General features: G+C 42.0%; 3 protein-coding genes across 3 annotated transcripts; 1 reads left to right on the plus strand and 2 right to left on the minus strand.

Annotated features, from left to right (window-relative positions):
* Positions 1-5,883: 5,883 nt before the first annotated feature.
* MELLADRAFT_111595 (uncharacterized protein) lies at positions 5,884-7,134 on the minus strand (the record flags this gene model as incomplete). The annotated part of the gene is made up of 4 exons (XM_007415966.1): positions 5,884-6,171; positions 6,238-6,527; positions 6,722-6,798; positions 7,121-7,134. 4 exons carry the CDS (start codon positions 7,132-7,134, stop codon positions 5,884-5,886), a joined length of 669 nt encoding a protein of 222 aa, XP_007416028.1.
* A 5,164-nt stretch (positions 7,135-12,298) lies between these two features.
* MELLADRAFT_111596 (uncharacterized protein) lies at positions 12,299-13,684 on the minus strand (the record flags this gene model as incomplete). Its single annotated transcript, XM_007415965.1, has 5 exons — positions 12,299-12,445; positions 12,561-12,736; positions 13,016-13,071; positions 13,242-13,304; positions 13,377-13,684. The coding sequence occupies 5 exons, from the start codon at positions 13,682-13,684 to the stop codon at positions 12,299-12,301; spliced, it is 750 nt and encodes a 249-aa protein (XP_007416027.1).
* Positions 13,685-14,215: 531 nt separating this feature from the next.
* MELLADRAFT_111597 (uncharacterized protein) lies at positions 14,216-15,656 on the plus strand (the record flags this gene model as incomplete). Its single annotated transcript, XM_007415921.1, has 5 exons — positions 14,216-14,293; positions 14,362-14,460; positions 14,645-14,676; positions 15,124-15,234; positions 15,563-15,656. 5 exons carry the CDS (start codon positions 14,216-14,218, stop codon positions 15,654-15,656), a joined length of 414 nt encoding a protein of 137 aa, XP_007415983.1.
* Between the last annotated feature and the right edge of the window lie 866 nt (positions 15,657-16,522).

Raw genomic sequence — 16,522 nt, forward strand, 5'->3', positions numbered from 1 at the left:
TCTCTCTGATTTAGGGCTACCGGACCGGGCCGGCCTGGCCTGAAGGGGGGGTTGGCCCCGGGCCAGGTCAGATTTATTGGGTTGTGGCCGGGTCGGTGCATTAATTTGTTGTTTCCCAATATGTTTGATAGTTACACAAAAGAAGTTATCAAGTGCTTGCACACATGGCCAAGGACTATTTAGCATCAACGGGATCATCCTGCGCTGCCAAGCACATTTTTTCTTGCACAGCAGACATTTGCTGTTCTAGTTGTGGTAGCTTGATGGCTTGAACCATTTGAATGCTTGTGTCAAGCATATTATGGCTGAGAGACGGTGTGGATCTTGGTGTAGGTTTTGAAGACCTTGTGAAGATCTGCAAGATGATGGGGATACCCATGAATTGAACGAATTTATGATATGTTTCTTGTTTTTTCAACTTTGATTGTTTCCTTTAGTCTCAGTCTCTTTTCTTGATATATTTTATGACTCTCATCAAACACTTTTCAAGTTACACGTTCTTTACACTCTTTGAAAATTCAAGTTGTATGCACAATCAATTTTCTTTGTTTTTTCTTTTAATTCCTTATCCTACGGCTTTTGGCTGTGGAGCTGTAGCTGGTGGCGCAGCCTGCCTCCTACACACGGTGTGGTGATCTATTTATGATAGCAAGCAAGAAAATTAATCATCTTTACTTTACCAAGTTACTAGAAAACTTCAGTGTAGCAGGAAATTTGAAATTCAGGATTTCAGATCAATTGAAGCTCTTAGAGGCTTATGTATACTTATTGGCTCAATATTATGTCATCTCATTCCAAAATTATTCTTATGATCAACATAGTTTACTTACGAAGTTATTACAAAAAGACAGAAAAAGAAAAGATAAGAAAAATTCAAAAATATAGGTGTAAAAGTTGGAAAATGGTTTTTAGGTTATTTATAATTAAGTTATGGGTTTTATAAGGTTAGAATATGAAAGAAAAACATTTTATTATACAGTAACAATTTTAATCTTCAAGGTTGATAAGGGAAAACAGAAGTTATTAGCAGAAAGGTACTTTTTCAAAGTTGGTAAACAAGGGTTATGCGTGTAGTTTACATATGTAATGGTGGTAGTAGTGGAAATTAAGGTTGCCAAGAGGATTTTCCGCGATTTTTAAGGTTATAGAAGATGATGTCATATTACATAAGTAAGAAAAAGAGAGTAGTAGCTGTGAAAAGTGAAGAAATTGGGTGAATTTCGTGGAAAATGAAGGTTTTCAGCTAATTACATATGTCAAATGACGTCAGATTAAGTTGGTAAATAGCTCATTCAACGCAGAAGAGTGGATTACATAATGTACAAACTTTAAACCATTAGTAACGGGGGTGTATGTAAAAAGTTAGAAGGCAAATAAGAAATTAGTGTGAATCTTGAATTTACAGTCACAAGTCAACATGTAACACCAATAGTGTTAACTTCACAACTCAATATCTTACTCATCACTCATCAGAAATAGGTCATATGGGTGTCATAAATGATCAGTATCACGAGGGCTACAAGATGCACTATAGTAGATCAAAATTGGACCACTTCTGAAAAAATTCGTAATCTCAAAAATTGGTTTTCAGCTAGTTTACAAGCAAAAAATCACCTGTATTCATCTTAAGAAGTGCTGTACATTACATCATTGCTTCATTGATCACTTTTGGCTGTGAAAATCACATCATACATTAGTAACAAGATCATTACATTGCGTCATTATATGGTTTTTAGGGTTCTTTAGGCGGATTTGACTGGTTTTGGAGGCTGTTGACTGTTGTAGAGGTTGTTACATGTGGATATAAATACTCTTTGATGATTTTGGGATTATTGTTCCCCTTTCTGCATCTTATACCTTTGTTGTAGTGTTATAACTCATCATTTATTTACTATATTTGTACTAAGATCACTTAAATCCGCCCCTTCAAAGCAAGGAGAAATTTATTTACGTGTGTTAAAGACTATAAGTCAAATTGGGAATAATATTTAACAACAGTATTGCTAGTAATAACATAGTGTGTGGACTTTTTTGTGCTTAAAACTGGGAATAATACTACACAACAGTATTGCTTTATTTCTCTGGTGCCTTTATCTTTTTCTCTGTTATCACAAAGTGGTCAGCAAGTGCCCTTGTGCTGGTTCCTTTGAAGAAGGCAGTCTTTAGGCAACTTCTACTATATTACACGTAGTAGATTATCCCTTCTTAGGTGTTGTAAAGCTCTTGTTGAGCTTTCAATACTACAACAGCAAATGCAGCTGTTAGCTGATGAAGTGCTGCTCAAGCTACAAGGATTTGGTTTACCATATCAATGTTGAATCGCTGCGCTAACGCGGGGACGCAACATGATTGCCTGAGAATGAGCTGTGTCTGCGGTTAGCTTGCTTGTAGCGCGGCGGAGCGCAGCTGACCCAGCATTGCTGGGTGAACATTGGACAGTGCAGTCCATTTTTTGTTGGTGTACAGATGCTGCAGTTGTTCATCATCAGACATACACCATGCCCGTGTGGTGTTTGCTGGTTGACAAGCGCACATGAGTTGCCTTTGTGCCTTGAAGGCAGTCTGTGTGCGCTTGTTGTTGGGCGACTGCCACACGGACATGGTGATAAGGTGTACGTACTGTGGGTTAGAAGAATAAGAAGTAGTAGGAGATTGTTGAGTGGACAAAGAGACAGAATCGTTTTTGTTCTTCTTTTCTTCTTCATTGGCAAAGTGATCATCAAGTGATTCAAGTACAACTTCGGTTTTCAAAGGACATTTAGAGTAGAGAAGTTCTTTAAAAGTTGACATTGAATCAGGAATCTTATGAACAATGATTTCAGCCAATAAACCGTCACCTATGTCTTGAGTGGCAAGACAATCAACTAAGTCGGACATGCCTTGTTGTATATCTTGAATAAATGAAGATAAAGATACAAAAGATATACGAAGAAAATTTAAAAAGACACGACTTTGATTTGCACCGTCTTTAGATTGAAAATGTTCCATGATATCATCCCATAATAGATTAGGATTAAGAATATTTTCATCATTGACGAAACGGGTTTGATTGACTTGGTTGATTCTTTGAAGAATAACTCCAGAAGCACGGTTTTGTTTGCAAATGAACTCAGGATATGTGGCGGCATCTGTAGCAGGTACAGTAGGATGAGGCGATGTGATAAATTTGACGAGATCATGTTCCAACATCCAACCGTAAAGATTGAGACACCATCGGGAGTAATTCTTGTCGTTTAGTTGCTCGATGGTCGAATGTTTGGTACCGCCTGAAGTTGATTCAGACAACATGATGGGTTCGGATGAATCTAGAAGGCACTAGGCACTGGGCTCATAACCAATCAAAAGATGACTGAGGGAATGTGCTAGTTAGCAGCTAGCAAGATCAGAATGATCTTAATGACCAATAGAGCAAGGTAACAAACCTGAGGGAATGTGCTAGTTAGCAACTAGCAAGATCAGAATGATCTTAATGACCGATAGAGCAAGGTAACAAACCTGCTCAAAGAAGATAGAAATTGGTAAAGAAAAAGAGAAAGGAACAAAGTACATGAGAGCCTTGATCTTTATATACCGAAGACATCTTAAGAATACGGTCAACAAGATACAATCATATTACTAATAGTATGACATCATTAGAATAGATTAGTAATAAATCAGTAAGGATGAATGTAAGATTTACGATAAACAAACACTAGTCAATACGACTTCAATTATTTTCAGCTAATGCAAAATCAAAAATCCCAATAGAGAATCATTTTTGTTTGTAGTGTTTTTAAGGCTTAGAGCATCCACAAGGGACTTTTCAAATGTTAAATTGGAAGGCGAAATTGTCAAATTTTGCCACAGCGGACTTTTCAAATTTTTGTAGATTTGGCCACATCACCTCAACATATCCAGCTCTACACCCCCCTTCAATACCTTTCAATTTGTTTGATCTCATTGGAAACAAGTGTGTAAGCAACCTCATGTGGTCATAAAAACACTGATTGTTCTTTTAGATCAACATATTGTTAATGTACAATTTGTTGCACTCAACAAAGGATGATTTTAAATCGGTCACACTGAACAAACCAAGCGTGTACTGGGAGTGAAGATCTTGCTGTTTGATCTGCTTCAAGCAAGGTTGTCATATGTTTGTACCAAAAATCAAAGTCCAAAAATGGATAGTCCGCTGTGGGCAACAAGAATTAAAGGCCAAAATAACCCTTGCAGCCAACTATCCAAAAGTCAGACTTTTCAAATTTATGAAAAGTCTGCTGTAGATGCTCTTAGCCCCTAAGCCAATTGTAAAACAAGCATTTTGGAAACTGACTCTCCAAGTTGGACATGTCAGCCTCCTTTCACACTTGACATTTGTGATCAGCCATTGATTGTCAACCATGCACAATGTGAAACAAAACTTACTCTGTCAAACTTCATCATATAAGGCCATTGCTAATCTGTTTGGGCATTAAGTAGCCACATTCTTGACCACCTTTTCATTCAATGTTGACTCTGCACAATATGAACCTGAGCTTCCCTGCAACTTTGTCACAGTACTGCCTCACGTCATGTGGTAATCTTGGGCAAATGCTCCATGGTGCTTTGGGCTGATGATAATTGACACTCAACAGGAGTTGGTTACTGTGTGATGTATTGGCCATTCAATCATTGTAGCTGGAGAACAGGTTTTGGAGCATTTGGTTTCGGCTCAAGAATGATGTTACACCTACCTTGCACAAGTGTGGAAAATTGTAATAGCCAGGGCGGAGCAGAATGGCAATAGTAATGGAATTCTTTTGATGAATTTGCATTACATTATGGCAACGTTGGTGCAATTCTACTCAAAGATAAGAGTATTGCGGCGGCTGGGCACCCAGTCCCTAGTAAGGGTCTAAAAGCATCATAATGAAGTGGTGATGCTGGTGGATACAACATGACTTGGACTGGGTGTTTCCATGGTCCTGGTCACTGGGGCCTGGCTAGGCCAGGCATATATCATAACTTGTATTGGGTCGAATACCCCGCTACAGTGTGAGATATATACATCCAATGCATTGCATTCGCTACCTGAAATGGACTAAAAAAGCATTCTTGGACTTGCAAACTCCTGCCAGCCATCCAAATCCAAACCGCATGACCCTTCACACATTGCCCCAACTAGAAACGTGAAATATCAGGAATATCAAGAGGTGGCCGGGTCGTATGTAATATATCGTCATCTTTCATGTGAAATTGCAAATTCCCTGTGTAATAAGCTTCTTACCTTACTCCAATCTCATTGAACAGCCTTGAAACGTGAATCTGAGCCCAGGATCCCTACATTGCTCACTGCCTCGACCTGTACAGTTGAGCCGCCTGAAAGTTCCAACGTCATCTCCCAAAATTAACATGTGATAGGGTCTATACGAGTGTGAACTGGTGAATCAAGGACTGATGGACAACTCACTGGATGCATCTTCTCGCATTCTGTCTCGTGCTTTGCCAAGTACCCGACATATGTGTACGGTCGTTTGCAGTATTTGCACTCCAATTTCAACGGCCCTACCACCGACCGTTGTTCAAGATCGGCAATCAGGTCAATGTGTTGTATGGACTGGAACATTCTCGGCATTATGACGAAATGAATATGAAGATCCTACACACCCATTCGATGTGTACAAGACAACTTATGCCTTTCGAAACTTGATTCGCTCTTGCACCTACGATTGCCTACTCTCGCCAGGTGCCGTGCGTGAATATGTGACACAACTCATCAGTACGTCTTTCGGTCATCAATGCTACGGATGCACAAACAATCAGGGCACCTATGTAAAAGATATGCGATACAAACTTCTACCATCAGAATCCGATACAGCACTTTATTACACAAGTCATAGTTTTCATAGTGTGGAAGCAGAACCATTACCTAAATTCTTCTTCGCCATATCGATTAACCAGCCTGATCGGTTGTATATCGACCGCGCGAGCTGATGTCCCCTGTGACGTCGACGCTTGATTATTTCCTGCATCGTGTGAATGTATGTCTGAGTATTGCAATCGACTCATGTTGGGTTCTGGAGCATTACTAGAGCCGTGCACTTCATCGCGCCCCCTTTCTTGTTCATGCGAGCCTTGCGCAAGATGCCTTCGTTCCCCGATATCTCTACTGCCCCAGCTCGAGCTACCCGGGCGCTGGAACTGGGAACTGTCCTAGGATCATCAAACACCAAAATCAGGATATCACATCTCTGAAAAAATGACGAGATAATCTCGCACCTGGAAGCTGGGATGAGAACCCGATCGACTACTCTCTGCTGTGGATCCATATCTATCTGACCATGTTCCTGACCGGCCATCGTCGTCTGGTTGAGATAAGAATTTACTCAAGAGTGCGCGTGAGGACATCTGATTTGATGTAAGTGGATCGAGCTTGTTATAGGAAGGACAAGTCGGACCGAGATAGTTGCGGGCTCGATTGACTTGGCTTGGAGATTGTGGCCCAGTGCGTAGGTTTTGCCTCGTCGAGGATTCAAGCAAATTGGTCGGGGAAGGAAGACGGTTCCTCGCTATCAATCAAAAAGACACGGAAGTCAATAGATGTTTAGGAAATTGGCAAGATCAAATAGAGTTCTAAAGAAGAAAATTTTGAGACGACGAGAAGATCAATGAATGAAAGCACGCAATGTGGAAATCATTGGATGGTTCCTTTGCTGCAGTGAAATTCACTTTTGGCTCAACGTAAGACGGGCAGTTCACTTACTTCTTTCATCACCTCTATCATCTCCTGAGATCGAAGCTCGGTTCCTTCTCCATCCCTGGTGGCGTTCCTCATCGTGACTGCGTTTTCGAATCCAGATAACTGTCAGCTTCCTGGATGTGTTAGACTTTTCCATTGATGTGGAGGGGTAGGGTCCAGAAAGGGCAAATGATAAATTTTGGGTCTCAATTTCAATGTCTTCGACCGCTTGAGACGCCCAACAAGATGAATGGGAGGTCGGCTCTATCCTTGATTTGATCTTCTTCACAGCCAATAACGTTCACAAAGGGCGACGATCACGGTTTTCAAAGGATTGGAATTAGAGCAGAGTAAACCTACCCTGAGGACATTCTCCTTGGAGCTAAAACTGAGATTCAGACGAAAACACCGATGTTAACGCACGTGCTCGCTGACATCACAGTCCTCTGATGCTGCAGAAGTTGATGAATGAAGGATAGGATGTAGATTCAAATTATATAAAGGTGAACTATGGAACGTGGTCGAGCACATACATTTCTTGCGACGTCAAAACCATATGAACCCGGTAGGAGACAGTCTGGATGTTGGTAGAAAGTTGGATGTAGGAGAAAGGTTCTGACGAAACCTAAGAGGACAATCCAACCTAGAAAGTATTGTTTGAGTCTCGTGACGCTGAATGATCCCGATATGCGCCGGATGAATGTAAACTTAGATTTCATCGCTCACCATGACGAAATATCCTGTTCTGACGCTCGTGCGATGCCTGAGACAGGTGGAGATTGAAGATATGTTGTGATGTAAAATAAAGGACCTGTGAATCGTTACTGTTCTTTCGGAAATGTGTGTGATGTGTTAATTAGTTTGTTGATTGAAAATGGTTGCGGCGTTCCAGTATTGCGAGACCAACAAGCATATGTTGTGGATAGATGCAGAGTCGTCACGGAATTTCGGGTAGAAAGCGGGTTCGTTGGGGTGATGGTTGATGTGTTGTATTTAGGGGAGCTAAGCGTAAGAGGCTCTGCAATTTCTGCCTCAAGAGCTTCAAAGGCATTTTTGGACTTTACATCCTACGTATAACCTGAAGATATGTCTATATCCCAGGTGATTAGCTTCGGCTATGTTTATAGAGTGTCCCACTGACGTTCGAATAGGTGTTGAATTAAGCACTTCACATTGTCCTTAAGGGGCCAAAAGCCAAAAATTCCGAAGGCGGGTAAGTTGAGCTCAATTGCATGCTTGGAGATTCAAATTTTCAATTGGATAAAACGAGAAATTTCACACCCAATATCATCAAGCGCGGCGATGTGCCCAAAGCGAAATTTGTACATGAAGGTTTCACTAAGCTATTAATATGAATGATTTAGGGCGTATGGCGGATGATCCTCAATGATCCTCTGCATTTTGAGGGGTATCTCCGCACGGAATCCCATCAGAACAGTGCGTGTTGGACTGTTTGTGCACGGCAAGATAGGAATATGGTCTAGGGGCTAGACATGTATGCCGACTCATATGGCTTATCCAGCATCCATGAATTCCTACCCAGAGCTAGTGAGACTCGTATATGTAATCGTTTGATCGTGTTATTTGACGCATACTGGCGAATTTTCTCAAAGAATTCCTCTGTGTTGTACTTCCGGTTCCGGAATATGTGAGACTTCATCTACATGCTTGGCTATTTCCGCGACAGATTTGAGAAACACCGATTTCGAATGTCACAAGAATTGCTCTGGAACAGATAAATCGAAGAGTAATCCTTGTACCGATATAACTGAGATGTGACAGTTGATGCACCCAAAAATCAATTGAGGTGTGGGTAACTCCCTGGCATTTTCTTCTTCGACTTGTCTGATTAGTTTTTTTTATTTTCTACTTCCTTGAGATTTGAATACTTCATCCTCTAAGTTTTGTCTCGTGAGGTGCGCAATGTGTGCCCATAATCGTTACCCTTGAGTGTCCGCTTGCATGTTTGTCCCGATGTTCACTATGGGAATCAAGCGCCCTTTGACTATGGCGGTATCAAGCTTCCTTTCAAAAGATATGGAATTAGTGAAAGAAAAGATGAAGGATGTGCAACGCGGTACAGTTGGACTGTTCGGTGACAGGCTTGGTGTACAAGTTAAATTTCAGGACAGTCCTTCACCAGCACATCAACAATCATCCAATCAGCAATATACTGGATACTTGTAGCCGCTGAAACGATTGAGTGAATTCTCTAGTCAAAGCTGGTCCACCAAATAGCTGGCTTCCGGATCTTACTTCTAGGTAAGATCCGATGTTTTCCAGTTTCAATAAAACTCTGTCAGAGATGATCATACCCGCAGAGAAATATCACTTGTTTGCGTGCTTCGTCGATGCGTAAGATTGACTACCTTATAATCTACCCCTTCATCATTGCAGCACTTGGTGACGCCGAACCGATCGCGGCGTCATAATACCGTTTGAGTGGTATGAACTACCTGCCTACATCGGACAAGGACTATCAAATGATTACTCGCTATTGTATCGCAACATCTCTTTTATCAAAGCGATTATATCCTCTTGTGAGCCAATGATCGAAAACCCAAAGGGTTTATATCTTTGGATTTCTTCAACTAGGTTCAAATCTTTCAACTTATCCCTCACAATTCCATTCCTGTGAGATTTAGAAGATAACATGGTCCAAATAGCAACCGTGAACTAAACAAAAACGACTTCAGAATTTATTCTATTCTTGCTCAAACCTCCGACAGTCGGATTCAGCACCCTGTCCGAGGGCATGTCGACTGGCTTCATTTTTGATCATGTCGCTTATGATTCGGATATCCATTCAGATCCCTTCCACACCAAACATATCATCACCTGAATCTGAAGAGCCCTGCGTCACTCAGACGGTTTAAATATATCAGCATGGTTTAGGGGTTGTAACCAGGATTATCAACTTCAGAGATGTATGTGGCTTCATAGATACCTCACTTGATCGAGTGTTTTGTGATCTGGAGTTATACGGAGTTTCAAACAGCGAACATTATGATCTAGAACGTATAAATTGTTCTCATCACGCGAGATAGACAATCAGATCTTAATCTGATACTTTGCCATACAACCAAAACTTCATCGCAAGATTTTTCGAAAGTCGCGATGGCATGGTCTCCAAGATTCAGGACGCCGTGAGGTACATCAAAGCCACAGCCGTTTGGACGACAGGTCTGATCATGGGTCCAGGCCAGCTAGCGATTCTGAAGAGGTAGACTGGGTCAATTCCTATTGATCTTCGATTACCTGCTGGGATTGGCGTAGCAAGCCTCAAATCCTCGAGCTTATGATGAATCGGTCAATGATGATAACAATCGAGTTTCCAAACTGCATATATATGTTCATAAGGATCGTCCAAAGCTTATTTGCAATAGGCATTCCTCTGTGTGATGTGTTACACCTCTGCCTTCGGTGATGGTGTCTGTCGTAGGCGAGCTGATATACCATGTTATCTCAGATCCTCACGGGGTAATGCGAGTCGCATCTCAGCACTCTGCAGTAAATCAGTTGGTCAGCATTCAGAAGGAGGGAAATATGTTTTAAGCCTCAACCAGCTTCCTGCGCACGACTTCATCGTCTGAAATGACATCGAGAGCCAACAAAAAACGTGCTTCGGCTGCTCTAAACGAGTGTATGTATATATCTTTAAGGCGAAAGTGAGAGTTAGCTTCCAGATGTCTGGGTAAAAAATGAGCACACGGGCTCCAGCTCCATTTCACACGATCAAGCTGTGGGATTGGATAGAAAACTTGCGAAAATAAAGAATAGACCAGATCATATCAGATCAAAGAGAGATCAACTCTTTATGTTTGTTTTGATGAGACGTGAATGGATGGCTTAGCCTTCGCCACCAAAATGGTTTAGCTGATGGGAGCTGTCAGACCGTCTCCAACCGAATTCAGCGAGAGAGCTTAGAAGGCTAGCTTCCAAGTTAGAATTACAAGGATATCACTCTTGGATACAGATGAATAATGCTAAAAGAGACTGAAAATCAAAATTTGTGTCTCATATGCGCGAGAGTTTGAATGAAGAGGTTTCACGACTGTGATTGAGCGCGGGCTCAGCCATAAACATCATTCACAAGCTATGAAGGCTGTGTTGAGGACTGCGTTTGTATCAGATCACCCCTGAAGGTCTCTTGAGAGAAGTAGCTCCTTCGTTTTTTGCGTTTTGATAAGTTTTGACATTCAAGTCGTAATTCATCCAACACTTTGAGCTTATCCGGCCATGTTACTTACATAAATCAATTCAATGCGTATAATTTGTATATCGAGGTGAGGTAGAGCTCGAGCATGTCGATCTTGTCATCCTGAAGAATCACTCGAATTTCACACACACAGACTCGCGCGCGGAAATTTTCACTTTGAAGTTTGTACATTCTTCTTGCTTTGAGAACAGAAAAGAACACAACCGGCAATATGGCAATTGTATGGCGGAAAAATGGAGAAAACAAATACACATACATAAATGGTTTTGCAAGTCGCAAAGGGTGTAAAATTGTCTCACTATGTATCCCTATGTATCCTCTCGAGGTGAATCCTATGTCGTATACATATTTATATTGAATTCCCCAGCCGCACAAAAGCCACCCTTCATATCAATCACATTCACATTCAGCTTCATATTCAGCTTGACACAAGTCAAGACAATTTATCTGATTTCATACGTATTTATATATATCTTTATATCATGTATACTAGGGGGGCTCAAGTCAAAATTTTTTACTACTTTCATCGTAAAAAACTTTTCCCAAATTCATAAAATTTACGCAAAATTTTATGAAATTGGGAAATGTTATACGACATCCCAAATTTTTTTAAGCAGCAAATTTGCGTAAATTTGCTGCTCAGAAGGAGATCCGAAAGAAAAAAAAATTGGTCCTTTTTACGAATTGGGAGAAGTTTTTACGGTACCGTACCGTAAAAAACTTTCCCCATTTTTTACGAAAAGGTCGCAAAGATTTTGACTTGAGCCCCCTTACTATTAGAAACTATCAGGGCCTGGCCTCAGACTTCCTGATCAGACTATATACGTCATTCGGACTTAAGCTGAACTAATGGTTTTCTTCTTGAGAAAAAAACAACAGAATCTCACTCAGAAAGAATCATTGAGTTCCAAAGTATGAGTCCTTTTGAGTTGCGAGCCTCCAGCTGAGCTCTGCTCCTGAGTCCACTTCACCCACCAACACTTCCCCTGTCACTGATGGGCAGACAACACTTGAGACCTCTTTCCAGCACTTTACTCTCACGACTTACAGAAGCACTTGAACCTTATATAGGCTCCAAGATTTGAAGACAAAAATGGACACCCTGCCTCGAAAGGTTGTACAGTCAAACCGGAAAAGCTTGCCACCAATTCCCCGCCAATTTGCTCGAGTTTTGCGGGCAAAATCGGTCAAGCTTTTCCGGTTTGACTGTACGTACACACTCAAATATCCATCACACGCATCCTCCTCGTATCTGAATCTCAATCCCGCTTGCTCCAACCACACCTCAGATCGTCGTCAGTCCTTTCACAACCCTTGTACCTACATCCCCGATGTTCTTAATTCAATGAATCGGCGCTCAGCTTTGTCATGGAGTTCTACATTCAGTGATCATCCTTTGCACGGAGCTCCGTTGCGAAAACTTCTCTTGGATATCCGAAGCGTCTGGATGATAGCAGGGCGGTTTCTTCAGCGACACACACGATCCACCTCATTGAAGACGTCTGTAAGGCCGAAGTAACTGCCGAACTCTATGGCCAGAGGTCAAGAGCAGTCGCACAGTACTCTTCGATAAGATCGATGGATCAGTATTCAAAAACGGATGCCCGATCAGGCAGGTCAATGCAGAGAGACAGAATCACGAACCAGACAAGATCCATCCAGCAGACTCATCCGACCGCATGATAACTGCAACACCGCTGCGATGATACTTATCGACCAGATATAGCTGTGCTCTTGGTCTGCCTTGAAGACGGCGTTTCGGACAGGGAACTTTTCAATTTGAGCTGATGTGGTTGACAGACTCCAGTACCGAATGCAAGCTTTGGCAGAAAAAAGAGATTAGATGTCAGATAGGTTGATGTGAAGAGACACGGTGGCTTTATTTGCCCATCTCTGGTAGCCTGGACCCCGTTTCCGCAATTCGACAATCTCTGTTTTCAAGGATGGTAACGGGGGACAAAACCATCTGTCTGTACTTCACATCTCCACGATGCGATCTGAGAAGTGAACCAAGAAGGCCCGTGACCGCGTAGCTTTGACTTTACGATGAAACATTTATCGGGACTAGATCGTTCGAGTCCTTATCAACTTAAACTTACTTTGCATTGGATCGTGTGTTCGTACGAACGGCCCCACATCACGAACGTCTGGTCCGCTGTAAATTATATTTACATGGGGTATGACCCGGTACATCAAGACAAGTCAGTCTAGGTTTTCACAGCTCTCACTCATTGACCATTCATGGGCACGAACAGCCTGGGCCTGATTCACTAGCAATTTTGAGGATCGATGGCGCCTGATCTTACAATATTGATTTGCACTGACCAGATTGAACCTTTTATTGAACCTCTGGTTGCGCGGTGATAGGACAACGAGATCGCATTCGAGCTGTAGTAGGATTTGCAACCATGCATCCTACACACCTTACATCGGCCAGGATTCCTACGAGGACAGGATTACGGTGCTATATCAATGACTGCATTGTTTTCAGGACGTCCTAGTACTACCTTGGTAGACAGCGAGGTTTTATCCGCAGAGCCGCGCAATAGGAAGAATAGTCGTAAGGACTTTACCGTTTCAACTACACAGGGTTCGTATTCCGATTGCATAAAGTTAAGCTGTAGAGTACTTTCAAGGTATAAATTGATTTGAGTGTCACTGATCGGAGCATGTTTGGTTTTCATGCAATATCCATCGAAAATGTCAGCCGACGGATTTCCGGCTCTTGTTTCCGAATCAGCCAATATATCGCCGGCGAGGCCCAGCATTGAGGTCAAGAAAATTGGATCGGTAGGTAAATGGATAGGTTTTTCCAAGGTAGTAAACAGGGAATTTAATAGACAGGATACAACACCACTAGGCTACATGCATGGTAGGGAGCCGCAAAGTCGATCTCCTGAGATATGTATGAATCATTATTGATACATTCTTCTTGAACTCAAGACCCGTACCAAGGTTTGGCAAGAATACGAGGCACTGATATTCTTTTTATTGTTTGGTTTGTTATTGAGAGAATCGTGATTTAGACATTCCCTTGGCATCGAACAAAAACTGAAACACCTGGCACAGGAGATAGCAATATGGTGGCGTTGATTTTTTGTATGACAGGCTCACTTTGAACAAGTAATGCAGTGCAGATGCATAGAATCAACCAATGAGGCCGGTGTGTTGCAAAGATCCAATCTCTATCCAGAGACAAAATGCGACGATTCGGGTGGATGAATGAGGTTCCAAAGGTTGTGTCTGAGTTGACAATGTTGAACTTGAACTCATCCGATCGTGAATGACCATGTCTTGACATGGGCGTCATCAGAGAGTGTGATTGGAGAGGCACTGTGGAGCTTATTCGGAACAAGGTGTTTAACGCACGAGGAAATGTACGTCTTTTCACGACTGGTGAAAGCACAATTTGTCATAAGCTCAAAATTTGCCTTAACTTAAACAGGATGCCACAGCTGCGCGCACTTTAAAAGGTCGGGTTCCGCGTTCTACAAATAGGATCCACAACTTTCCAAGCTTATCGTTCAAACTCAAACTCGTTTCTGTGAGTTGATCTCATGAGGCTTCTCGTCTGCCCCCAAATTATGTAGGAATTGCCAGGGAACTTGTGCCAAGCTGCTTGAACTGTGTGTACACTTCTGGGAAAGCTTACAAGATGTTAACTCGAGGCTATGTGTGGTTCTGAGTTTGTAGATGTGACAACAAAATATATGGTTTTCATTGTGTAGCTCTGGAGTAATAGGAGCACACATTGGACAAGGTACATCAGTTTACATGGCATCCTGTCCACATAGACCCCAGCTCGGGTACCCCAGACCAACTCACGTGTAATTCTTGCTGGCACCTTTAATTCCTTTGCCTGACTGGCTCACTTTGTTTGGAGTGAACTAGCAAGAATCCAGGACATTCAATCCTGATGGTATCTTACAAACAATTGCACTTGAGTGTGCCTTGACTACCTAACACCAAAGTTCGATTATTTTTAAGAGCAAGACAGCATAACAAAAGCACAAACATCTATAGGTAAGCATTGCCTGTGGCACCTGTAACAAGCAACATGTAAGCCAATCCTACAGTGTCCTTTATGGTCGGCTTGGGAGCCGGTGTTTGGCTTGTAGAGCAGTCAGATTTGCTGGAGCACAACATTGGTGCCCCACCGGGGAGTTCCTGACCGCCTGTGGACCACCTATGCTCTATGTCTCCACAGTGAAGGGTGGTCTACTGCAGGTTATGGTAATGCAACACCTGATTGCCAGCAACCATCCGCCTGCAAACCGCCTTTGAGGCGGCCAGACAGTTTTGCAAACACTGTCTTTAGGTGCTCAAGAGGGTTGTTGGCGGTCACCAGGCCGCCCTCAACACCTTCCTTCAAAGGTTAATGGGGTCTCTGATGTATCTGCTACCAAGGCTTACAATAGTCTCATCAGAGATGCTGGCAAGCATGCTGTGGAGTTTGTTTGCCAGCCTTGTTTTAGTGTTTTGGCTGATGATCTTGATTTGATAGGTTTTGACCAACATTCACAACCCACACAATCCAAACCCCAGCAGAACTGTCTCAAGTCTCAAAAACCTTCTTCATTCTGTCAGGCTGATCTCATTCATAAGGTGTCAAGATCATCAAACTAAATTGCTGTTTGCTAACTTAGATTTTTATTCATAGGAGAACTTTTTAATATGATGTGGATATGGTGTGGAGTCAGAGCAGCTGGACTACCCGTGTGCATGTGGCACACTTGCTGAGTGAACTGGTTGGCTCAATAAAACCTGTTAGAATATAAATTGAAGTTTCAACCACATCAAACTATATTATCTCAAACTAGAATGACATCGAATCAAACTCAGCTAAATCAAAACTAACTATAATCAAAACCAAAACTTAAGGCTGTTGCTATTTGCAGCCCACAAAAAATCCATGTAGGTGCTGCCCCAATTACGCCTACATAGGCGTTTCCCACCAAAAAGCGCCTATATTCCCACAAAATTGGATGTAGGTGTTGGAAATCCTTGGGACTTTGCAGTGTAGGTGCTCAGAGATAAAACCTACATGTCTGATTTGAAATGTAGCAACAACACTACAGTGATGCTGTTTCTATTTATCACAAGCAATTGAATGTGATACAAGAGTCAAATTGATGACTGAAAAGGTCAAGCTATTACAAAATGAGAGTTGGACTTGTGAAGATCACAGTTGTAAGCAAGGATCAAAGTCCAGGTGCAAAAATTGCAGTCAAATTACATAGTACAGATCAGAGTTGTTTGGATAATCTCTCATATACTGTGTTCTAGAAATGTGGGACAAGGACACAAGTTGATATCACATAATGTTCAATGAGCATGATTAAGAAAGAATTGTGTACTTGTCAAAATTTTGATCAGAAGTGGTCTTGATGGGACAGAGTCAGTTGTAAGGTTTCCTCCGGGTTCACCAGATTTGATGTCTTCAGACGTAACCTCAGGGTCTGGATGCAGACCATTGGCAACCTTGTACCAATCAGCAGAATCTTGAGCTTGAGTAGATTTGATGTTGGCATCATCAACCTCATCAATTTCACCTCCTTCTTTGACTGATGGCAACAAATTTTCCTCATCAGCAGGTTTGACTTCTT

The sequence above is a fragment of the Melampsora larici-populina genome, assembly GCF_000204055.1.
Source record: "Melampsora larici-populina 98AG31 unplaced genomic scaffold MELLAscaffold_55, whole genome shotgun sequence".
Taxonomy (NCBI): Eukaryota; Fungi; Basidiomycota; class Pucciniomycetes; order Pucciniales; family Melampsoraceae; genus Melampsora; species Melampsora laricis-populina.